General features: G+C 40.7%; 1 protein-coding gene across 1 annotated transcript; it reads right to left on the minus strand.

Moving 5' to 3' along the window:
• Positions 1 to 1,400: 1,400 nt before the first annotated feature.
• mtmr9.L (myotubularin related protein 9 L homeolog) lies at positions 1,401 to 19,995 on the minus strand. The gene is given in 10 exon segments (NM_001095282.1): positions 1,401 to 2,412; positions 3,462 to 3,613; positions 5,156 to 5,376; positions 6,502 to 6,643; positions 7,587 to 7,748; positions 9,582 to 9,799; positions 12,502 to 12,675; positions 14,413 to 14,538; positions 18,193 to 18,301; positions 19,697 to 19,995. Coding segments are annotated over 10 exon segments (1,650 nt in total). The 5' UTR covers positions 19,879 to 19,995; the 3' UTR covers positions 1,401 to 2,248.
• Between the last annotated feature and the right edge of the window lie 6,445 nt (positions 19,996 to 26,440).

Here is a 26,440-nt window from a genome sequence, read left to right on the forward strand (position 1 = left end):
CTGGTCATTTTCCCACCAAGTAGTCAAGGAAGTTGTCAGGAGAAAGAAAGAGGCTGATGTTCTTCTGCTTAGGAAAGATGTGAGAAAGTTTTCTAATTTTATTCCTAAACAGAAGAACATCAGAGCAGCCTCTTTCTTTCTCCTGACAATTTCCTTGACTACTTGCTGGTCAGACTGGTGGGAAAATGACCAGCAGGTGGCGCTGTTGTAACACAATTCATTCATATTAACAGTACATGTATCCCTTAATATCTTGGAATTAAAAATTAATAATGAATGTACATTGCAGAAGTTCATTGAATAGCCCCCCTCATCAATTTTACATTCACTTATTTTTGAGGTTTATTTATCCTTTAAACTGCAGTTCAGGAACAGCTAGGGAGCCACAGGCTGACTATCAGTGCACCAGACAAACTAAACCTAAACAATCAAGCACCGAACGAACAGATTAAACAGAAGCACACCGGGCTTATTTACCCAGGAGTTTCTTATCTACAACTAGTGACTGCCGTGGGTTTTGCAGCACAAGTATCTAATAGGAACACAGGGATGGTACCAAGGAGTAAGTAGTGCATGCGTCACATATAGTGTAAACTTCTGTCCCTTCCCTGTAGACTTTATATAGGATTGAGTATGGTACGGTCAGTGTGCACAGTAATGCTTGAAGATCCTTTGTATTAACGGATACGTCCGAAACTTCCACTAAACTCGGCACAATTCTTTCTCTAGCATCTGGGTTTTTTTTTAACAATTAAGTATCTTGTTAGGGGGTATTCTATGTATAACTTATAAACTGACAATTTAAGAGAAGGAAGAGAAAATAAGGATATATTTTTTTTGCGCACAATAAACTACCTGCCTATACTTAAGTATATTCAAGTATTAAAAAAACAGTGAAAATGAACTTTCTTAAAGGACCAGTAACAATTTTTTTTTAAATCATTCGTATAGAACAAAAACTAAAAACCACCAAGACAAACTAAACTTTAAAATTGCAGTCTTTATTAAGAAATAACTTACTGAAACTCTGCTTGCTCTACTCTTCAGAAAAGGCGACAATCCAACGTGCGACTTCTCCTCCCTGGCTCCTATATATACATATATATACACACACATATACACACACACACACATACATATATATATATATATATATATATATATATATATATATATATATATATATATATATATATATATATATATATATATATATATATATATATATATATATATATATATATATTCTACATACATATATATCTCCTATAAGGAAGGCAGAGAGGAGAAATCGAGCAACACCCAATGGATCGCCTTTTCTGAAGAGGAGCGCAAGAGGAGTGTAGGTAAGTTAATTCTTAATAAAGACTTGTCGATTTAAAACGTTTCATTTGGCTTTGTTTTTTTTTTTTTTTGTTCTATACAAACAAATTTTTTCTTTAAAAAAATTGATGTAACTGGTCCTTTAAAAATAGATTTTTACAGGGGACAGTTCACCTTGAAATTAACTTTTAGGATGCTGTAAACAGTGACATTCTTAGGCAATTTGCTTCAATTTTTTTCCAAACTATTTAACTTTTTGTTCTCTAATTTGGAATGTAACCCATTACTTGGTTGTTAACAACCAGGCAGGGAGGAAAGTAGAATGAAAGAGTAAAACTCGTATTAAAACAAAATTAGAGTTTTTGATTTTTTTTATGTTCAAAACTGTCAAGTTTTACTAGGTAGTTATTTAAATTTGATTCAAGTTTTTTTAAAAAAAACTTGAATTCGATTTTCGAGATTTATCATACTCTGGCCCTCGAATTTGACTATTTGCCACCTATCTGCCGAATTGCTGTTTAAATCAACGGGAGACGTCCAGGGATCAATTTGGCGTTGCTTGCAGTCTTCCTGACATTCAAAATTGTTTCGGAGAAAAAAACTTGAATCAAGTTTTTTAAACTCAAATCAAAATTGATTCGAGTTTTAGGCTCAATATAATTTATCAGAGTATGGAAAAGTCTAATAAACTTTAAATTGATTGGTCGAATTTAGAATTTATGGGAGTTTTTAAAAACTCACATGAATTCGAAATTCGACCTTTTGATAAATGTGCCTCTAAAAGTTAATTTAAGGGGATAGTACCCGTAAGAAATAAAGAGGTTTAGAAAGGGTAAGGAGGTTTGGGGCCTGTTACTGGTAATGTGGAGTCATGTAAGCATCGCTGTGCCCCTCAATGAAGCCAGATAATTTCCCAGCATTCCCATTAGGGAGTTTCCAAAACCCCATCCTCTGTCTCCAGTTCGGCCAGCTGCCTTCGGAGTGCATTTACTTTCACTTGCAGCTCTTTGTTGTACTCAATAATGTGAGCCGTCTCTTCATAGGCTTCTTCTAGGTACTTAGACGATCTGTTCCAACGCAGGAAAACACCTGATACAGGTAATGGAGAAGATTAGTGTTAGAAGCAGAACTATCTCTGGCCTCGGAATCAACAAAGGGTTCAATGGCCTGGGCATTCTGGCTCTAGAAACAATGTAGCAGAAGCCATCATCGTCACCAGCTCCATTCAATGCATTCTGATTCCCCAAAATGCCAGCATACTGTTCACAGATCTATTAATCAGCTGGCTTCTGCTACAATGTTTCTATAGTCATAACCAGTAGTGCAAAGAACAAAAAGGAACAGATGCGGCTTTTAAAGCAAACGACTATAAAACCATTGAAAATGGGTAATGAACGTGTATTTGGAAATGTGTCTATAATTACATTTTCTTTCACTAAGGAAAATGTTTGGGTTCACAACCCCTTCAAAGGAATAGTAACATCAAAAGTGAAAGTGTTTTAAAGTAATAGAAATCTTAGGGATGCACCGAATCCACTATTTTTGATTCGGCCGAACCCCGGATCCTTTGCGAAAGATTCAGCCAAATGCCGAACTAAATCCTAATTTGCATATGCAATTTAGGGGTGGGAAGGGGGGAAAAAAAAAGTCAAACGATTTCCCTCCTCACCCCTAATTTGCATATGCAAATTAGGATTCCAATTTGGTTTGGCTGGACAGAAGGATTCGAATCCGAATCCTGCTGAAAAAGTGTGAATCCCAAACCGAATCCTGGATTTGGCACATCCTAAAAAATATAATTCTATTATTTCAGCTTCAGAAACACTACTATTGTTTATATAAATAAGCTGCTGTGTAGCAATGGAGAAGGAGAAAAGGCTCAGGTTACACAGCAGATAAACTCTGTAGAACATAATGGTGTTATCTGTTATCCACTATTTAACCTGTGCCATATAGTCTTTTTTCAATTTCCACCATTGCTAAACAGCAGCTTGTTTATATGAACTATAGTAGAGTTTCTGAAGCAAACACACCAGTTTTACCAGTGCAGGGCAACAGTACATTATATAACTTTCATTTTTTTGGTGTTACTGTTCCTTTAAAGAGTACAGAAGCCCGTAAGGCCAAAAATAAATTACCTTCCCACAGCTGCAGGCTCTGAGGTGCTACCGACGGCCAGATCACCAGCCCATTTGCTTCAAAGAGAGGATTGAGGAATTTCTTGATCTCAGATGGTTGGTTCACCCACGACCAGAGGGAGAGAGTCTTCTGGGACAGCTTCAATTTATTCCTTGAAAATAAATACTTATATATAGATAAAAATCAACCTACAAAATCACACCCTCACCAGTGTAACACTCAAAGGGGTTGTTCACCTTCCAACACTTTTTTCAGTTCGGTTGGTTTCAGATTGTTCCCCAGAAATAAAAAGTTTTTCCAATTTCTTTTCATTTTTTAAAGTTGAATATCCCTGTCTCTGGTGTTTCAGTCTGGCAGCTCAGTAATTCAGGTGCAGACTCAATTTTACAATTTTTTTATATTTTATTTACAATTTTACAACATTGATACATTTCTCAGCAGCATCTCTGGAATATTAGCAACTATTTATCAATTCTAACAACTGCCTTTAATGAAACCCAGGGATTCTGCTCAGCAGGGACAAAGATAACAAATGTATAAACTAAATGTATCCATTTAGATCAGTTTAGAGGGTCAGCGACCACTCCCTTCGAGAGCTACTTAAAGGACAAGGAAAGTTAAACTAAAGAAATAGGTAGAAATGTTGTACATTATGTTTTGTGCTTCTGTACCAGCCCAAGGCAACCACAGTCCTTTAGCAGTAAAGATATGTCTCCAAAGATGCCCCAGTAGCTCCCCATCTTCTTTTCTGCTGATTCACTGCACATGCTCTGTGCTGCTGTCACTTACTGAGCTTAGGGACCCACTCACAATATACAGTACACATAGAATAGAAATGTCACAATATAAGGCTGATTAGTAATTAATACAGATAATTACTACATGGCAGCACAGAAACCAGTGCAATTAGCATCAGAATTGAATAATCAGCAAACCTGTAGCATCAGCATATATTACAGGGGAAGCTCATTTTCTGCTGGATAATTAGTGACGAGCCCTAAGCTTAGCTTCTCAACAGCCAATCAGAGCCCACTGAGCATGTGAGTGTCACAGACACTTTCCAAGATGGTGACCCCCTGTGACAAGTTTGAAGTCCTGGATCATTGCTGTTATTGACAAGCTAGGCTGGTACAATAAATTCACTATATAAAATATGGCATTTTTAGCCACATTCATTTTTAGGGTTTAGCTCTCCTTTAAGGGCTCTTAAACGCAGGTGTTTTTTGCTGCGCTCCCCTGCATTCTGCTTTCTTCCGTTCAGCCGCAGGGGAGCGCGAGTAAATGCATTTAATTAGTGTGAAGTGGGCTGTACTCACACAGACGCATGTAAGCGCCAAACGCAGGTGGGACACAGCATGTTGCATTCCACCTGCGTTCAGCACTTACATGCGTCTGTGTGAGTACAGCTCCCTTAACAATAATTGAATGCGTTTACTCGTGCGCTCCCCTGCAGTCTGCAGCTGGAAAACGGAACGCAGGTGCAGCAAAAAACATCCGTGTGTTTTTAGCACCTAGAAAGGTGAAAATTAGACACACGTCAATATTAGAAAAACGGTCACACATAAAAAGTCTTTATTTCTGGTGAACTGTCTGAAACCAACTGAACTAAAAAAAAAAAAAAAGTGTTGGAAGGTGAACATACCCTTTAATACCATAAGAGTTTATTTAGCCAATAGGTGAAAGGCGCACTCACCTTTCATAGTCGTTGTTGCCCAGGAAGGTGCCAAACTGAGAGGCGTAGGAATGTTCAAAGAGGGTGAGAAGAAGGCGCTCGTTGAACTGGAAAGAGCAGGGGAACTGGCGCAGGATCTGCCACACGCAGTCCAGGAAGAGAAGGAAGGTCGGAGACTCCCACTTGTGTTTGCTGTTGGAGTAGGCGGACTGTGCACAGCGCTGCTGGAATGGGTGCCCGCCCTGTCAGGGGACACAAAGTAGTGATGTGCGGGTCGGGATTTCCCTGACCTGCCCCTGACCCTAAACTGCCCTCCATTAGCCCGTTCCCATCCAACTTCCGTTTTGCTTTTATAGACCCACGATAGCCCACCCCACAAAACGGGCGGGGTGAGCAGGCACAGCATCTATAAAAGACGAACACAGAAGCCGGCCACCTGCGAGGAAGAGTACGAGGTCGGCCCAAACCCGCCCGACCCACGGGTATCAGGTCAGCCCGCACATCACTAGCACAAAGTATCTGGGTCACTTTTGAGACACTAAATAGAGGTTTGTCAGATTCAATCTGTTGCCCCCACAAAGAAGCACTCAACTTCATCTACTGAAACAATGTCATCTACTGAGATATTGGGGACAGAGGCAGTGCCAGTGACATGTTCCTAATGGTGGTCTGCAGGGAGGAAGGGGCCGGCATGAACGTCTGTTAGGAAGCAGTCAGTTTATTATAGGAGAAGGAAAGCTACCGAGGCAGTTTATTGGCAATAGAATAGCCACAATAGTGCAAGCTATAACACTATATTTATTCTGCAGAATGATTTTTCATACCCGAGTAACCAGCTCTAGAAGCTCTCTCTGTTTGTTTAGGATACAGCGGACATATTAACTCTGTATGACATCACTGTCTCTCCCTGCTCACTCATATCTGAGCTCAGATTACAGCTGGAAGAGGAGGAGGAGCAAACTGAGCATGCTCAAGCCCAAGCCCTGGAGGTTTAAGCTGAGAACAGGAAGTCTGATACAGAAGCCCATGAGTACACAATAGAAGGAAAGAAATGTGGTGTTTCTTTTGACAGCATTACTTTGAGGGTTTACTGGTGTATTTACTGTATATAGACCTTTCTGATAAAGCTTACTTTTAGCCTTCCCTTCTCCTTTAAAGGCATAGTGATGCTCTCCTAATAAATGTGTAATAAAAGTGTTACAATCTCTTCAAAAGGAGACAGACTACAGGAACAACATACTAAATAACACTGTACAGACAAGAGACAGAGACCCATGTTTTGCTGCAGATCAGCACAAGGATAAAAGACCACACTAGATCTATAGTTTTTATGATGTACAATTACCCAGAATATATTGGCTGCTCACCTGGAGCCACTCCCTCTCAATCAGAGACTCAAACCCACGGATTGTCCTGCACCTTGGGTCCAAAATGATTTGTGCCAGAGCGGTGACTTGCAGGGTGGAGTCCATACCCTCGGAACCATGAACCAACACAGACGCTCCTTCTCTGTGATAGATGGAGACAAGGGTGGGTATGTGCATGAATGCTTATTTGTACATCACACAGAGAGACTGGGCTGTACTCAGATATATAACTAATGTCTTCCTTTTTGTGAAGCATCATGATTATTATACGACTGCTGTCTGCTGGATCATGAAAAATATTGAGTAATGTGGCATTATGGGAAAATATTTTTTTTCCTCCCTAACTAGTCCTTAATACACCTTTAATCCCCAAGGTCCTTTTGAGGATTACAATAAATAATTTAAAAGGTGTGATTAAAAACCAAGTTGATATATAAATATAATAGGGATGCACCGAATCCACAATTCGGTTCGGGATTCGGCCTTTTTCAGTAGGATTCGGCCGAATCCTTCTGCCCAGCCAAACTGAATCTGAATCCTAATTTGCATATACAAATTAGGGGAGGGGAGGGAAATCACGTGACTTTTCGGCACAAAACAAGGAAGTAGGATTCGGTTTGGTATTCGGCCGAATCTTTCAAAAGGGATTAGGGGGTTCGGCCGAATCCAAAATAGTGTATTTGGTGCATCCCTAGAATTGATTCATTTTGGGTCCTGGCCAGCCAGGTTTTAATTGATTGACAATTGATGAAGTATTTTTTATAAGGGTCAATAAAATCATTATATTTATATATCAACTTGGTTTTTAATTACAACTTTTAAATGATTTATGCTGTCTGCAATGCTTGCCAGAAGGAAAAACTAGGCCAACCAGTGACCTGCTTTATTGTATAATGTGGTCTACAGGCAGCAAAGAAAGGAATGAAGCCATACTTCTGTGGGACTAATGGGTGAATCAGTGCAGCATGGCCATACCCACAAATAAAATTGTACAAATATCTGAAAGGTTGGATATTTAGATATGTGGCCATGCTATAACATCAGCCTGTTTGGTCATGCAGTACTCAGAGTAGTTAGAAACTTACCTATCAATGCACTGGGCTGCAAGGCAGGCGGTGGTTAACATTTCTTTGATGTGAGTCAACCAGTTGGAGGCCTCCAGTTTGCTCAGCCAGCGATCCATATTGTGGGACTGGTCATTACAGGCCTCGACCAGCTTTATCAGACTCTCCTGCAAAATGTTGAACCTACGAAAGACGACAGAGATGTGGTGTCAAAATTTACCATTTCTTTTAGAATATGTTACCTGATTTGTTTCCAGTGACAGCATGAAGCACATTCTGTGAGACGGAACAGGGGTTTAAAGGGGTGGTTCAACTTTAAGTTAACTTTTAGTATGTTCTAGAAGGGCCAATACTAAGCAACTTTTCAATTGGTCTTCATTATTTTTTTTTATAGAATTTTTTATCAATTACCTTCATCTTCCGAATTCGTTCAGATATCAAATGGGGGTCACCCCATCTAAAAACAAATGCTCTGTAAGGCAACATATGTATTGTTATTGCTACTTTTTATTACTCGTCTTTCTATTCAGGCCTCTCCTATTCATATTCCAGTCTCTTATTCAAATCAGTGCATGGTTGCTAGGGGAATTTGGAGCCTAGCAACCAGATTGCTGAAGTTGCAATAAAGGTGAATTAAAAGTTAATTAACACAAACCCCATAAATGATAAAAAATGAAAATCAATTGCCAATTGTCTCTACATCATACTAAAAGTTAATTTTAAGGTGAACAACCCCTTTAAAGTAATGAAAATATAATGTAGCGTTGCCCTGCACTGGTAAAATTGGTGTATTTGCTTCAGAAAAATTACTATAGTTCATATAAACAAACTGCAGTGTAGCCATGGGGGCAGCCATTCAAGCACAGGATACACAGTAGATAACAGATAAGTACTACTATAGTTTATATAAACAAGCTGCTGTGTAGCCATGGGGGCAGCCATTCAAGCACAGGATACACAGTAGATAACAGATAAGTACTACTATAGTTTATATAAACAAGCTGCAGTGTAGCCATGGGGGCAGCCATTCAAGCACAGGATACACAGTAGATCACAGATAAGTACTACTATAGTTTATATAAACAAGCTGCTGTGTAGCCATGGGGGCAGCCATTCAAGCACAGGATACACAGTAGATAACAGATAAGTACTACTATAGTTTATATAAACAAGCTGCTGTGTAGCCATGGGGGCAGCCATTCAAGCACAGGATACACAGTAGATAACAGATAAGTACTACTATAGTTTATATAAACAAGCTGCTGTGTAGCCATGGGGGCAGCCATTCAAGCACAGGACACACAGTAGATAACAGATAAGTACTACTATAGTTTATATAAACAAGCTGCTGTGTAGCCATGGGGGCAGCCATTCAAGCACAGGATATACAGTAGATAACAGATAAGTACTACTATAGTTTATATAAACAAGCTGCTGTGTAGCCATGGTGGAAATTGAAAAAAAGGATATGTCACAAGTTAAATAGTGGATAATAGATAACACCATTATGTTCTACAGAGCTTATCTGCTATCTGCTGTGTAACCTGAGCCTTTTCTCCTTTGAATGGCTGACCCCATTGCTACACAACTGCTTCTTTATATAAACAATAGTAGCAAACTGGAGCAAACACAGCAGTTTTACCAGTGCATTATACTTTTACTCACCCTCTGTGTGTTCAAATTAGTGCAGCTCCATTTTGATGAACCAGGTGCTCAGCCACCAGCGTTCTCACTGTAGTCAGATATGCAAAATGATAGAAAGGCGGCACTCCGGTAAAAAAAAGAAGGTGGTTTATTGCAACAGGTCACAGACCAACATCACATGACACGTTTCGGGAGCAACTACCTTAATCATAGGCTTCCCTTAATCATAGCCTATGATTAAGGAAGTTGCTCTCGAAACATGTCATGTGATGTTGGTCTGTGATCTGTTGCAATAAACCACCTTCTTTTTTTTTTTTTTTTTTTTTACAGGAGTACCGCCTTTCTATCCTTTTGCACAAAATACACGGTTACCTTTCAATAGACTTGTGTATCCGCCTCCATTGTGGATAATGGGCCTCCTGTTCGATTCCCCCTCCACGTGCTCTGGCCTGCTGGGCCACATTCAGGGCGCGGGTGTCTATAATGTATCCACGTTTCCCATGCTTTAGCGTGGCGTTAATAAGCTTCTCGTCTTCCTTGCAGCGCTTACCGTTGGTACCAGTTAGTGGTTGGCTGCTGCGCATCATCACCTGTTACCAAAAGGACATTGTTAGAAAGCAGTACGTTGCATTTGGTTGCTAAGGTCACTAGCCCTAGCTACTGAATCCAAGCATACATATATAGACCTGAGCAGACTTACAAGTAAAGTAGCTATATTGATTGGTTGCCAAGTTCACTTACATCGCAACTGTAAATCAAACAGCAGAGGGACTAGGAGGAAACCAACACACTGACATTATTTTACTGGGTGTATTTAATGTGTCATTTATATAAATAAAAGCATGTACAGCTGTGTGTGAGCATCAGACCCTTCTATTATTATACCTTACTGCGTGAAGCACGGGAGCCAGGGATTGTGGGTAGCAGCAGATGTGCAGCTGAATCAGTGCTAAGGATAAACACTGATCTGAATGGGTGGCACCCACATGACTGGGTTGGCAGCCTGGCACTATTTATCACCGCAGAGAAGATAGAAAGAGTTTAATGGCCCCTCAGAGATCTACATAATTTGCCTCACTAATCACTCCGGTGATAAATATACAGTGCTGCCAGGCAAAGGACACTGCTGCAAAGAGACAATAAGAGACACTTACTTCTATAAACAGCAGAATTCCCATAGTGTCTGGTTATGATCAGTGGTATTAGAACACAGCAATAGAAGCTATGATTAAAGGAGAAGGAAAGGCTCTATTTACTCGGGGGTACCAAAAGTTAGGCACCCCCAAGTGATTGGATATACTTACCTGAAACCCCGGGCCGGTGCTCCTATCAGCTGAAAACTGCACCAGCCTGGGGTTTTTCCAGCGGGCACCACGGAGTGATCAGCTTCCTTCTTCTTTCTTCGTGCTGAACTTTAAAGGGGTGGTTCACCTTTAAGTTAACTTTTAATATGTTATAGAATGACCAATTCTAAGCAACTTTTCAACATTTTTAAAAATGATTTGCCTTTTTCTTCTGATTGTTTCCGGCTTTCAAATGGGGGTCACTGACCCCAATTTTCTGATGGGGGAGCTACTTTTTTATTACTCATCTTTCTATTCAGGTCCTCTCCTATTGATATTACAGTCTCCAATTAAATCAGTGCCCTGTTGTTAGGATAAGTTGGACCCTGGCAACCTGATGCTGCTGAATAAAAAGCTAAATAACTCAAAAACCACAAAGAAAAAAAACCGAAAACCAGTTGCAAATTGTCTCAGAATATCACTCTCTATGTCATACTAACAGTTAATTTAAAGGTGAACAACCCCTTTAACAATGAAGTTGCTATTTCATTCTACTGCGCATGCGTCTGCCCTGGGAAATTTGAAGAAAGAAGGAAGAGATCGATCCGCGGTGCTCACTGAAGAACCCCTGGACCAGTGCAGTTTTCTCGTGATAGGAGCACCCGCCCGGGGTTTCAGGTAAGTCAATACAATCACTTGGGGGTGCCTAACTTTTGGCACCCCCAAGTAAATAAGCCTTTTCTTCTCCTTTAAATCAATGAATGGAGTAGAAGGCCTTGCCCTTGAAGTTTAGTAGAGGTGTGGGATCCATTATCCGAAAACCCATTATCTAGTAAGCTCCGAATAGACTCCATTTTATCCAAATAACCCAAATGTTTAAAAATGATTTCCTTTTTCTGTGTAATAATAAAACAGTAGCTTGTACTTGATCCCAACTAAGATATAATTAATCCTTATTGGAAGCAAAACCAGCCTATTGGGTTTATTGATGTTTACATGATTTTCTAGTAGACTTAAGGTATGAAAACCAGGTCCTAAGCATTCTGGATAAAAAGTCCCATACCTGTACACAATATTAAAGGGATTCTGTCATGATTTTTATCTGTAGTTTATATTTCTAAATGACACTGTTTACACTGCAAATAATTCACTCTACAGTATAAAATGTCATTCCTGAATCAGCAAGTGTATTTAGTTGTAATATTGGTGTGTAGGTGCATCTCAGGTCATTTTGCCTGGTCATGTGCTTTCAGAAAGAGCCAGCACTTTAGGATGGAACTGCTTTCTGGCAGGCTGTTGTTTCTCCTACTCAATGGTACTGAATGTGTCTAAGTGGGACCTGGATTTTACTATTGAGTGCTGTTCTTAGATCTACCAGGCAGCTGTTATCTTGTGTTAGGGAGCTGCTATCTGGTTACCTTCCCACTGTTCTGTTGTTAGGCTGCTGGGTGATATCACTCCAATTTGCAGTAAAGAGCGACAAAAGTTTATCAGAGCAAAAGTCACATGACTTTGGGCAGCCGGGAAACTGACAATATGTCTAGCACCATGTCAGATTTCAAAAATTCAAAAAAAAAAATCTGTTTGCTCTTTTGAGAAATGGATTTCAGAGCAGAATTCTGGTGGAGCAGCACTATCAACTGATAAAAAAATCCCATGACAGTATCCCTTTAAAGATAAAATACAGTTTCATGTAAGTATGATGCTTTTCCCGCTATAAAAATGAACTGCTTGATTCGTTTTCATTATTCCCTATGGGCCTGTTCACACAGCAGCGGATGCCAATAGCTGTAAATTTTAGGCAACACAACTGGACACCAACTTCAACACTTCCAATCAGATGCTTTGCACTTGACTCCACCACACCTATTAGATTTTTGGGGTCCAGGCACTTTTCCCAAACAGTGAAAACGGTTTAAGTTGCTCCCCGGGCATTGAGGGGCTGGTACAAAGTGGCCAGTGTCAGCCACCCCTGCAAAACAAGACGTGTAAGGGTTAAGTGAGCTTACCATGCCATTTTTCTTGTGGTAGTAGCTAAGCACGGGGAACCGGCCAGCATGCCTGAACACAGCGACTTTCCGAAGAGAGTCATCGTCTATAGATTTGGGTACCATGACATGCTGAGGGTAAGACAAGCACACGGAGTAATCCCGATTCACAGAGCTCAGCCTCCAGTCGTCTGTCTGAAAGAGAGAAAGCAACTTATGTAGGTCAGCGGGGTAAGGGGCTGCCATACTGCAACACTCAGGACTGACTGCAGAACTGTGACGCTACATGAGTGCAACATAGCTGTAACCTCACTTTCTGCTAATATTGTGATGCTTCCCTATGACACACACACACACCATGTGCAGTGACACAGTAAGTTCAGAATATAATAAACATTTCTAGCCATATATTCATTTATATGGGGTGGTTCGCCTTTAAGTTAACTTTAAGTATGTTACAGAGTGGGCAATTCAAAGCAATTTTTCAATTGGCCTTCATTATTTATTTTTTTTTATAGTTTTTGAATTATTTGCCTTCTTCTTCTGACTCTTTCCAGCTTTCAAATGGGTGTCACTGACCCCATCTAAAAATCATATGCTCTGTAAGGCTACAACTGTATTGTTATTGCAACTTTTTATTACTCATATTTCTATTCAAGTCCTCTCCTAATCATTTTGTAACCTCTCATCCAAATCAATGCATGGTTGCTATGGTAAATTTGACCCCTAGCAACCAGATTGCTGAAACTGCAAACCGAAGAGCTGCTGAATAAAAAGCTAAATAACTAAAAAACCACACATAATAAAAAATGAAAACCAATTGCAAATTGTCTCAGACTATCACTCTCTACATCATTCTAACAGTTAATTTAAAGGTGAACCCCCTTTAACTGACCAATAAAGACACTACCAACTGTCAGCAATCATGGCAGTTTTCCTGGATAGGGTGCATGGCGTTGGCGTGATAAACTCTTTATTGTCATGGCACCGCCATAGATAGCAATATAAGTATAATAAAGAAATAAAAATTCCCAAATAAGTGTTGCACCACAGCCAGGTCAGTGCCTCAGAGCTTACAACCTAATGTGACCAAGGCAACACATGTTATTTGCGGAACAAACACTTAGGGGCAGATTTATCAAAGGTCGAATGTTATAGAGCTTCTTTAATCCGAATGAACTCGAATGACCTTGAAATTCGAGCAGTATCATATTTAGGGATGCACCGAATCCACTATTTTGGATTCGGCCGAACCCCAGAATTCTTTGTGAAATATTCGGCCGAATACTGAATATGCAAATTAGAAGCATGAAGGGGAAAACATTTTTAACTTCCTTGTTTTGTGACAAAGTCACGTGATTTCCCTCCCTGTCCCCAATTTGCCTATACAAATTAGGATTCGGTTCGGCCAGGCAGAAGGACTTGGCTGAATCCTGCTAAAAAAGGCTGAATCCGGAACCAAATCCTGGATTCGGTGCATCCCTTATCTTATTTAAGTAAAATAAACAAATATCTAAAACTCAAACTAATATTTCTGTCCCGAAAACTTGAATCGAATCCAACTTAACTCAAATCAATTTTTTTTTCTCCGAAAAAAACGTGAATGTCAGGAAGGCTATTAATATCTTCAAGTGGGTCTCTGGACCTCTGCCATTGACTTCTACATGAACCCAGAAGGTTTTAGGTGGAGAATAGCCGAATTCAAATTGTTCCCAGGGTCCAGGCATGATAAATCTCAAATTCGAGTTTGGATTATTCCCAACTCGAATTTGTGAATTTTGATCAAATATCCAAATCAAAAATTCGAATTTCCAATTGGAACCTTAATAAATCTGCCCAGGCACAAACAGATCTTTATAAACCTTCGGAGAGGCGACAGTTGCCATTGGACTACACTGGACAGTCTTGCTGATGTGCCACAAGCCAACTTACCTCTAATATGAGTTGCTCAAATTCTTGCTCAGGGGAGAACAGGCTCCATCCATCCTCTGTTACCTCAAACAAGGGCCGGTAGAAGAACGGGTACATCAAAGTGATGGAATCCAGTGTAGATAAGGCCTAGCATTAACAAGGCATTATTGAAAAGATCTACTTAAAAGGACAAGTCAACCCCAAAATAAAATTGGCTAATAACATAAAACATAATTCTGAGCAACTTTGCAATACACATTCATTAATAGTTTTCTATGGTATTTAAGTAATTTGTATATGGATTGCTATTAAAAGCAGTATTTGTCTGTCCTTGTCTATTCTCTGCACCGGTGGTTCAGACTGTTGATACAATGTAAGAGAAAGCAGCTTAAGTTATGTTTGTGTGGAGTTCCCCTTAAGTAAAGGCTGCTTTCGATTGCAAATGTTTTTACAAAAAACTTAAAGGAGAAACAAACCCGTAACATAAAAACCCCTACCCCCTTACCCTTTGTAGACCCACCTCCCTCCTCCACCCCAGCCTAGGTGGTACCCGGGGCAAATACCCCTAACTTTTACTTACCCCTCTGTGCAGATTCTGTCCCCCGCAGTTCGCGGCAGCCATCTTCTTTTCTTCATTAAACTTCGGAAGCAGACCTTTAGTTTTCGGAGCATGCGCAGTTGGAGTAATTTTACGGTCCCGAACAACTGTGCATGAGCCGAAAGTCATGAACATTTCCGAAAATCTTCAGAAATTTTCGTGACTTTCGGCACATGCGCAGTTGTTCGGGAGCGGAAAATGACTCCAACTGCGCATGCGCCGAAAACGAAGGTCTGCTTCCGAAGTTTATTATGTTACGGGTTTGTTTCTCCTTTAAAAGCACTGACATTTTTGGATAAATGTATATTGTAAGTATGCTTTCTTTTATTAGGCAAATCTTTTGGTGGGGGGGGGGGTTTGACTTGCCCTTTACCTGTGCTAATAATGTATAAATACAAATATACAAAAAAGCAATATTGTGGGCATATAATAAGCTATACATTGATACTGTGCTGTTTAATGGAAACAATGAGGCAGCGCTATATATAGAAGTATTAGGGATGCACCGAATCCAGGATTCGGTTCGGGATTCGGCCTTTTTCAGCAGGATTCGGATTCGGCCAAATCCTTCTGCCCAGCCGAACCGAATCCTAATTTGCATATGCAAATTAGGGGTGGGAGGGAAATTGCATGACTTTTTGTCAGAAAACAAGGAAGTAAAAAATGTTTTCCCCTTACCATCCCTAATTTGCATATGCAAATTAGGGTTCGGATTCGGTTCGGTATTCGGCCGAATCTTTCACGAAGGATTCGGGGGTTCGGCCGAATCCAAAAAAGTGGATTCGGTGCATCCCTAAGAAGTATATATAAAAAGAGAAAGAATTATCTGGGTTTGGAGGAAGATGGCTGCAAAGTGAAAGTAGGACTCGACAAGGGAGACCTCAAATAAATGCTACTGGGCTACTGACTGTGGGGCGATACACCAGTCACAAGAATGAAACTACAGGTGGAAGGAAATGTTTGTGGTGTCAACTTCTAATGGCTATTAAGGACCAGTTACAGCAAAAAAATAAAAAATTCGTTAGAATGCTACAAAAAATATTAAATTATTTTTTAAGTCTTTATTAATAGATAACTTACCAAAACTCAACTTGTGCTCCTCTTCAGAAAAGGCGATCGGCGATCCATCTTGCGGCACTCGATTTCTCCTTATAGGAGATATCCAGGGAGGAGAAATCGAGCACCGCACGATGGATCACCTTTACTGAAGAGGAGCACAAGTGGAGTCTCGGTAAGTTATTTATTAATAAAGACTTAGCGATTTTAAAGCTTAATATGTATTGACGTCTCTTTTTTGTAGCAAATTTTTGCTGTTACTGGTCCTTTAAGGGGTTGTTCACCTTCCAACACTTTTTTCAGTTCAGTTGGTTTCAGAAACAGAGTTTTTCCAATGACTTTCTATTTTCTATGTTTGACAGTTTTTCCAAAATTGAAGTGTAAAGCTTCATTTTTCACCTTCTAAAGCAGCTCTGGGAGTGGGGAGGGTCGCCGACCCTGTAAACTGATTTACATTGATACATTTAGTTAATATATTTCTTATCTTTATCCATGCAGAGAATTGCTGAGCTTCAAGTTTAATGGAGAACTAAACCCTAAAAATGAACGTGGCTAAAAATGGCATATTTTATATAGTGAATTTATTGCATGAGGCTAAAGTTTTAGCTTGTCAATAGCAGCAATGATCCAGGACTTCAAACTTGTCACAGGGGGTCACCATCTTGGAAAGTGTCTGTGACACTCACATGCTCAGTGGGCTCTGATTGGCTGTTGAGAAGCTAAGCTTAGGGCTCGTCACTAATTATCCAGCAGAAAATGAGCTTCCCTGGCTGTAATATAAGCTGATGCTACAGGTTTGCTGATTATTAAATTCTGATGCTAATTGCACTGGTTTCTGTGCTGCCATGTAGTAATTATGTGTATTAATTACTAATCAGCCTTATATTGTGACATTTCTATTCTATGTGTACTGTATATTGTGAGTGGGTCCCTAAGCTCAGTAAGTGACAGCAGCACAGAGCATGTGCAGTGAATCAGCAGAAAAGAAGATGGGGAGCTACTGTGGCATCTTTGGAGACACAGATCTTTACTGTTAAAGGGCTGTGGTTGCCTTGGGCTGGTACAGAAGCACAAAACATCATGTTCAATATTTCTACCTACTTCTTTAGTTAGGCTTTAGTTCTCCTTTAAAGACAGCTGTTAGAATTGATACATTATTTTCTAATACTCCAAAGATGCTGCTGAGAAATGTTGCAAAATTGTAACATAATCTGCACCTGAATTACTGAGCTGCCAGACTCAAAAATCAGAGAGAGGGACATTCAAATTTAAACTTAGATTTTGAAAAAAAATAAAAAAATTGAAAGTAAATGGAAAAAAAGTCTTTATTGGAAAAAACTGTAAAAAAAAATGTGGAAGTAATTGAAAAAAAGTCTTTATTTCTGGTGAACAATCTGAAAACAACTCAACTGAACAACCATTATTGTCAGGGACAATGTAAAAAAAACATTCTCACTGGACAAGTGGAAGTGACAAATATTGAACATGTTACAATTACTATTTTCTTTGTTTATATGTTTTAACGTTAGAAAAATAACACTTCATTGGGCATCAATTTACTCAAATGTGTTTTTTCTAGCACACGGATTCCTGCAGGAGTTGTGCGCTACCTAAAGGGGTGGTTCACCTATAAGCCGATTTTTAGTATGTTACAGAATGGCTAATTCTAAGCAATATTTCAATTGCCCTTCATTTTTTATAGTTTTTGAATTATTTCCCTTCTTCTAAATTTTTCCAGCTTTTGAATGGGGTCACTGACCCCATAAAAAACACATGCTTTGTAAGGCTACAAATGTATTGTTACATTTTATTACTCACCTTTCAATTCAGGCCTCTCCTATTCATATTCCAGTCTCTTATTCAAATCAGTGCATGGTTGCTAGGGGAATTTGGACTCTAGCAACCAGATGGCTGAAATTGCAAACTGAAGATTTGCTGAATAAAAGCTAAATAACTCATAAACCAAAAATAAAAATGAAAACCAACTGCAAATTGTTTCACAATATCACTAACAGTTAATTTACGGGTGAACAACCCCTTTGATTAATTAGTTAATTAAAAATTAACTAAACGTGTAATTTGGCATTGAGTGCCCAAAAATTTGCATTCAACCGAATCCTAAATTAATGCTACACATTCTTTCTTACCTCAATGGAGCTGGCAATGTTCAGGCATTCCTCCATTCCACTGATTTCCAGCTGTATTATCCGCAGGTCCTTACATTTAATGGTGATGGTTCCAGATGTGCCAACAAACCTGCAATACATACTGAGACGTCAACACAAATATCTGCCATCACTTTATATGGTCCCAGAACTCCTAATATCCTTATCATTTACAGTAGGGGGTACATTATCCCTTATAATACATGAGTGATACTCAGAGTTCCCTGTATAACTCAGCCTGCAGCCTTGTGCCTTTATATGGTCACAGAACCCCTCAGTGACTTCTAATATCCTTATCATTTACAGTAGGTGGTATATTATCCCTTATAATACATGAGTGATACTCAGAGTTCCCTGTATAACTCAGCCTGCAGCCTTGTGCCTTTATATGGTCACAGAATAACCCCTCAGTGACTTCTAATATCCTTATCATTTACAGTAGGGGGTACATTATCCCTTATAATACATGAGTGGCAGAGTTCCGTGTATAACTCAGCCTGCAGCCTTGTGCCTTTATATGGTCACAGAACAACCCCTCAGTGACTTCTAATATCCTTATCATTTACAGTAGGGGGTACATTATCCCTTATAATACATGAGTGATACTCAGAGTTCCCTGTATAACTCAGCCTGCAGCCTTGTGCCTTTATATGGTCACAGAACAACCCCTCAGTGACTTCTAATATCCTTATCATTTACAGTAGGGGGTACATTATCCCTTATAATACATGAGTGATACTCAGAGTTCCCTGTATAACTCAGCCTGCAGCCTTGTGCCTTTATATGGTCACAGAACCCCTCAGTGACTTCTAATATCCTTATCATTTACAGTAGGGGGTACATTATCCCTTATAATACAGGAGTGATACTCAGAGTTCCCTGTATAACTCAGCCTGCAGCCTTGTGCCTTTATATGGTCACAGAACCCCTCAGTGACTTCTAATATCCTTATCATTTACAGTAGGGGGTACATTATCCCTTATAATACAGGAGTGATACTCAGAGTTCCCTGTATAACTCAGCCTGCAGCCTTGTGCCTTTATATGGTCACAGAACAACCCCTCAGTGACTTCTAATATCCTTATCATTTACAGTAGGGGGTACATTATCCCTTATAATACATGAGTGATACTCAGAGTTCCCTGTATAACTCAGCCTGCAGCCTTGTGCCTTTATATGGTCACAGAACAACCCCTCAGTGACTTCTAATATCCTTATCATTTACAGTAGGGGGTACATTATCCCTTATAATACATGAGTGATACTCAGAGTTCCCTGTATAACTCAGCCTGCAGCCTTGTGCCTTTATATGGTCACAGAACCCCTCAGTGACTTCTAATATCCTTATCATTTACAGTAGGGGGTACATTATACCTTATAATACATGAGTGACAGTTCCCAGTAGAATCAGTAGGAGGGAGAGTAGAACAGAGAAGGAGGGAGTGAATAAAACAGACAGAGGAGGGTGAGTAGAGATAAAACAGACCGTTTGTCTATGGAGTCGATGTTGGAGTGTAGGAGCCAGAGTTCCTCGCTGTTGTCCTGCCGGGAGCTGAGGATGAGGTGGTGGCCGGTCAGACACAGGGTGCCCCACACAGGGGAGTGGAAAGGCCGGTGCAGAACCACATTATCCACCCGGGGAGTCTTAATCAGCTCGGCGAACTCCATTCCGGCAGCGGGAAGCGGCGCCGGTGAGGACTCACTGACTGGATTCCCCCAGACTCATCACTCCTGTCACCCACTTCCAGTCAGCTCGGCCGCAAACACCGCAGCTCCGGGTTCCTCCAAACGCGCATGCGCCGCCACCGAACCGGAAGTTTACATCACCAACGCGGAAAAGGTGAATTGCTTTAGTCAGTGTCACTGAGCTCGTTCCTTCCGGCTGCTGAATTTGTGCCTTCAGTTAAGGAGGTCAGTATCTTACCTCGCCGGCAGTAGTGTCCACACTAATATCTGTCCGTACAATTTATGTTAGAACACATTGGAAACTGTGTGTGTTTATTCCTTTAAAGGAACAGTAACCACATTATTTTAATGCTTAATTTCTCCCTAAAACAGCGATAATAAAAGGTAAGACTTTACTTCCCCTTGGATTTATTCATATCTTCAACTTGAATTTGAATTTCAAAGTGTCCCATTGGAGAAAGGCAAAAAGAAGATGGCTGCTTGAATATATTCTCACATTCTTCTCCCCAACGCTCTCAGAACGAATAGAAACATATTAGTGATGTGCGGGCCGGCCCAATACCCACAGGAACCGTCAGGTTCAGGACCTCGCACCCCCATTTGCGGCGGGCGGGTCCGGGTCGAGCTCTTCTTCCTGCTCTCCCCACTCGCCACCTTACACTGCCGGCTTTCGGGGTACGGTTTAACAGCCGCTCGCCCCTTTAGTGACGTCACAGGTATATAAAAGAAACCCAGAGTTGAGCTCGGTGGGTGCGGCTAGTGGGAGGTCGGATATCAGGCAGGTCTGGAAAAACCCAACCCGCTAGGGTTGCCACTAGTGCCCGTACCCGACCTTAACCTGCCTGCTCCCTACCCGCATCCGACCCGGGCCCGCTGCTCATCTTTATTTATAGACCTTTAAAGGAGAATCCAACCCCTTATTAAAAAAAACCCTACCCTACATAGACCCCCCTACCTCCCAGCCTAGCTGCCCCCCCGGGAAAATGCCCCCAACTTTTTACTTACCCCTCGGTGCAGATTCAGGGATCAGAGTTCACAGCAGCCATCTTCCAGGTCTTCGGTAATCTGAGAATAAGACTGGCGAAGAGGCGCATGCGCAGTTGGAGCAATTTCCCGATTCGCGACAACTGCTCATGCGCCAAAATTGACGGAAAATGGCAAAGCGTCTGAAGAAGGCACGAAGACCCGGAAGATGGCTGCCGTGAACCCCGATCCCTGAATCTGCACCAAGGGGTAAGTAAAAAGTTAGGGGCATTTTACAGGGGAGGCAGCTAGGCTGGGGGGGAGGGAGGGGGTCTATGTAGGGTAGGGGGGTAGGGTTTTTTTAATAATAAGGGGTTGAATTCTCCTTTAAGCTCACTGGTTCTGAAACAATGTTGTAGAGACATTTCCCCCCCAAGTCTGTTAATCAGCTGACCTCTGCTACAACTAAACACAAGCAAACAAGCCATAAAGGGTTGGTTCACATTTAAAGGGCAACTCCGGCTTCCAAACCAAAATTTGATAAAGAGGCCACATTACACAGAAACCCCTAATATACCCATCACAGTTACCTGTTTCTTCAAAAAGTATGAATAAATGCCATTTTCTATGCTGAAATCCAACTGTTTAACAGTTCTTCTCTTTCTGCATCATTTGAAATCCTGGCAGGGAAGGAGGGACTAAACACTGATGTTACAAATTGTAACAACTTCTCCACAGACCACATGCAGGAACTACATAACCCACAATGCATTGCACTGTGATGTCCCTTTCCTTATTGAAATCACGAGTGCAGGGAATTATGGGGTTTGGAGGATGCAGGCTGAGGACAGATGACTTGATACAAAGTAACAGTAGTCAGCCAGCTCAGCAAAGTAGTCAGACAGACCAGCAGGAGAGCAGGGGGCTAGTCTTAGGGAACTGTCAGAAACCATCAAAAATCTGCATATTTTTTAATTGATGTATATTGCAAAGTTGCTTGAAATTATGTTTACTTTTCAAAAAGGTTAAGTTATGTATTTGAGGAGTTCCCCTTTAAATTAACTTTTCGTATGTCATAGAATGGCTAATTCTAAGTAACTTTTTTAATTGGCCTTCATTTTTTCTTTTTTATCATTTTTAAATGATATGCCTGCTTCTTCTGACTAAAATGGGGGTCACTGATCCCATCTAAAAAGGCCACACATTTATTGTCATTGCTACTTTTTAATACTAATCTTCCTATCCAGCCACTCTCCTATTCATATACCAGACTCTTATTCAAATCAGTGCATGGTTGCTAGGCTAATTTATTCCCTAGCAACCAGATTGCTGACATTGCAAACTGTAGAGCTTCTGAATAAAAAGCTAAATAACTGAAAAACCGCAAATAATATGACATGAAAACCAATTGCAAATTGTTTCAGAATATCACTCTCTACATCATACTAACAGTTAATTTAAAGGTGAACAACCCCATTAAGTCCCCTACAGAAGCTTTTCCCAGATCCAAAAGTACCTGAGTTTTAGGTAAGAACCAGTGGCCTAACTATAGAGACGGCAGACCCTGCGCTCACAGGAAAGGGGCAGAGGACACGGGGGGCACGAACTTGCGGGGTCTGGTGCACAAGAATCCCTCCTCTGCAAGCACTTGTATATGTAAAATATGTTTTGAACAGTGGCATAACTACATGTTACTGAGCCCCAGAGCTAATTGTAGGGCCCCCAATATATATACAGAGGTTGTCCTGTTTTACCAATATAGGTTGAGACTGCACAGTAATTAGTGCCTCTTGGGGCCCCTATACCTCCAGCCCCTCCTGCAGCCTCAGGGTCTGCTTCCTCTGTAGTTTTGACCCAAACAGTTCAGTTTTTCTTAGGACTGTTCTCAGGGCTGTATTTAGGTCCGATGCCGCCCCTAGGTATCGGACCTAAACACGCCCCTACGTCGTGCGCGTGAAGTCACTAGTCCCAGATCACTTATTAAATGTCGCAGTTCTTGCCAGCCCCTCTTATCGAAGATTCACAATATGAGACTGCGACATCACTCCCAGCATTTTATAAAGCATTGACACCGCACCCTGGGTGCAAGGACTATTCACTACTGGGGTGTATTTAGGTCCAGTGCCACCCAACGTTCAGAATGACGTCACAATCATGGGTGTGCTGATGTTTCCACAAAACATCACTTCCGGATTTCACTGCAGTGGGCCCTGTATCCCTCGCTCTAGTTCTGCAATACCAACACGTTCTGAATAGTTTCCTCTAAAAGTCCCCCCAAAGCCACCCCCAGCCCCGCAAACCTTCGAATCCACGATTCGTACAATCGGATCGTTGCTTCTATGGCCAGCTTAAGTCTCCAGTGGCGGCTAGGAGGGATTTTTTAAAATGTTTTTTTACATTTTTTTTCCTAATTATATAGGCAGCCAAAGGCCACCCCCAAAAGCTTCTTCTATGCTGGGCTTTGTGTTCAGGACCACAATTAGGGCTGCTACCTGGCCATTAATAATGATTCTTTATGTCAGTGTTATTAATAGAGAAGCAAGATAAAATATAGGAAGGCAAGTATTTTTGTATAGAAAAAGTGGCAACCCTAGTGCTTTATTGCTGCTGATGCCACCTCCTCCATCTATATATCTGCACCTGCCCTGCAGTAACGTCACAAAAGGGGTGAGACATTAGCAAATCTATAAATGGAAGAGCCGGAAGCCAAAAGTGTTTGGTTGCGGGCGGGGAGAGAGGAAGGAACCGCAGAACCCAAACCCGCCCGCGACCCGAAGACCTGATACGGCAGCTTGCCCGAATCCGCCTGCGATCCGTTGGTTGGGTTTGGGTTGGCCTGCACATCACTAGTTGCCACCTATATAGATCTATATAGGTGGGTGTGTCCTAATGGTCCCTGACAGAAGCACAGTAGGAGGGGGAGAGCCAATCACAGCCCTGCAGTCACACAAGCAAAGACAGACTTCTGCTCCCTATCAGGTAAGCCTAGATGTTGATTGGTTCCTATCCTACACAGCTGTGTGCCATTGGCTCCCCTGCACAGCCGTTGAAAGGAGACAGCAGGAAGTGGGAAAGGAGACAGCAGGAAGTGGGAAAGAAGACTGCAGGAAGTGGGAAAGGAGACAGCAGGAAGTGGGAAAGGAGACTGCAGGAAGTGGGAAAGGAGACAGCAGAAAATGGAACAGATAGGCGGGGCTAGTAGGGTTTTTGCAGAAATTTTCAATTAGTCAACCAGAAACACTACTTTTATAAGCACATTCCTTCTATATAACGCTCTGGCACATTCTTGTTTTTCACACAATATGTATCCTTTAAGGGGCAGATTTATCAAGGGTCAAATTTCGAAGTAATGGGAGTCTTTTGAACTCCCACAACTTCGAAATTCAACTAAAAAAAGACCAACCGAAAATCATTAAAAAAAAAATCTACGTTTTTTTTTTTGCAGGTGAATAGGCTGTATTCAGTCATTCGAATTGAAGTAAGATCAAATTCGATTAAAAGTATTCCTAATAGGTTCTAGGAGGTTCCCCCCCCCCCCCCCGATAGGCTAAAACAGCAATTTGGCAGGTTTTAGATGAAGAATGGGTGAAGTCGAAGTTTTAAAGAGACTATACATGATAAATTTTATTATTTGAATTTTTTTCAAATTCGCATCAAATTTTGACTATTCCCTAGTCGAAGTACACACAAATAGCTTGAAAATCAAATTTTTTTACTTCGAATTTTTAATTCTACCCTTGATAAATCTGCCCCTAAATGTACTATTCCAATCTGCATTTTTTTAAAGCCCAATAAAGGTAAAACTACACATAATACCAAATAATCTTGAAATTAAACCTGGCCTTCTTGTCCAGTGTCCCTGCAGGGTCATAATCCTCTGTAAACTGGGAAAATCGATTTACTCTTAAATCCCATAAAATCGTCCTAGCACAATATGACTTGCAGTGTTATAATGATATCAGATCTAGCCATAATCCCCAGAAATCCTGCCAGCACTCATTCCAGCAATCAGGATTATTCATTTTGGCAAATAATGCCATGTAATCCTGTAATCAGCATTAACACTGCTGGCATAGAGTCATTGATGCATGAATTAAAATAATATGTCTACAGACTCCCCAGGAGTCCTGCACAATCCTGAAATTCACATCATGATTTTAAAGATTTTTCCAAAAATCAATGTCCAACAATGAAGGGATGGGGGAGGAATGTAGGTGACCCCCCTAAATTATACACCGTTTAGGTGATGAAGACCACAAAGGGGCCTTGGATTTACTGCCTGCCTATTGAAATAACTGACAGAAACCAATCAGCTTTGGGCTATCGACTTCAAAAAACAAAAGCAAACTACAGGTACGAGATCCATTTTTCCAAAAAAAAAATCCAGAAAGCTCCAAATTATGGAAAGGCCATCTTCCTTAGACTCCATTTTATCCAAAATGTATAACTAAGATATAATCAATCCATACGGAAAGCCAAATCAGCCTATCTTCTTGTAATTAGATATTTCATTTTAAGGGGGTGGTTCACCTTTTAGGTAACTTTGAGTATTTTATAGAATGGCCAATTCTAAGCAACTTTTCATTTGGTTTTTCAGTATTTATTTTTATAGTTTTTGAATGATTTGCCTTTTTCTTCTGACTCTTTGCAGCTTTCAAATGGGCGTCGCTGACCCCTTCTGAAAAGCAAATACTCTGTAAGGCTACAAATGTATTGTTATTGCTACTTTTTATTACTCATCTTTCTATTCAGGCCTCTCCTATTCATATTCCAGTCTCTTATTCAAATCAATGCATGGTTGCTAGGGGAATTTGGACCCTAGCTACCAGATTGCTTAAAATGCAAATCAAAGAGTTGCTGAATAAAAAGCTAAATAACTCAAAAACCTTAAATGATAAAAAATGAAAACTAATTGCAAATTGTCTCAAAATATCACTCTCTAAATTATACTAAAAATGAAGTCAAAGGTGAACAACCCCTTTAATATATCAACCAGGAATGTTGGGGAGTCACGGGCCAGGCTTCTGTATTTTCTATACATATTCTTTCTCAGTCCCTGCCAGTTACATTGCAACAGAACAAATATCAGGAAATTGTTGAAATAAATGAAATAGATTGCTGGCTGTTGCTTGTACAGTCATTTCAGAGCATTTCCTGGATTATAATGCTGGGCCCGGGATGCAAATCGCAAGGAGAATGTACAGCACTTTATAAGATTACAGTCTCACACACACAAGGACAAACTGAAGGGAATAGAAATGATGGAGGTCGGAATATTTTTCTCAGCACTAAACTCATTTAGTAGTCTGAAATGATTGGCCTGGCAGTAAACAGCGTTGCATCTGTGTGTAACAGCACATTATCACCATAATCAGCTCTGCTCAAGCCCTCGTTATTTACCCATGACTCATTCCAACCTGGGATGTACCAAATCCACTATTTTGGATTCGGCCGAACCCCTGAATCCTTCACAAAAGATTTGGCAGAATAACCGAACCGAATCCTACATCCAAATTAGGAATGGGAAGGGGAAAACATTTTTTACTTGTTTTGTGACAAAAAGTCACACAATTTCCCTCCC

Source organism: Xenopus laevis, chromosome 5L (assembly GCF_017654675.1).
Source record: "Xenopus laevis strain J_2021 chromosome 5L, Xenopus_laevis_v10.1, whole genome shotgun sequence".
NCBI classification, from domain to species: domain Eukaryota; kingdom Metazoa; phylum Chordata; class Amphibia; order Anura; family Pipidae; genus Xenopus; species Xenopus laevis.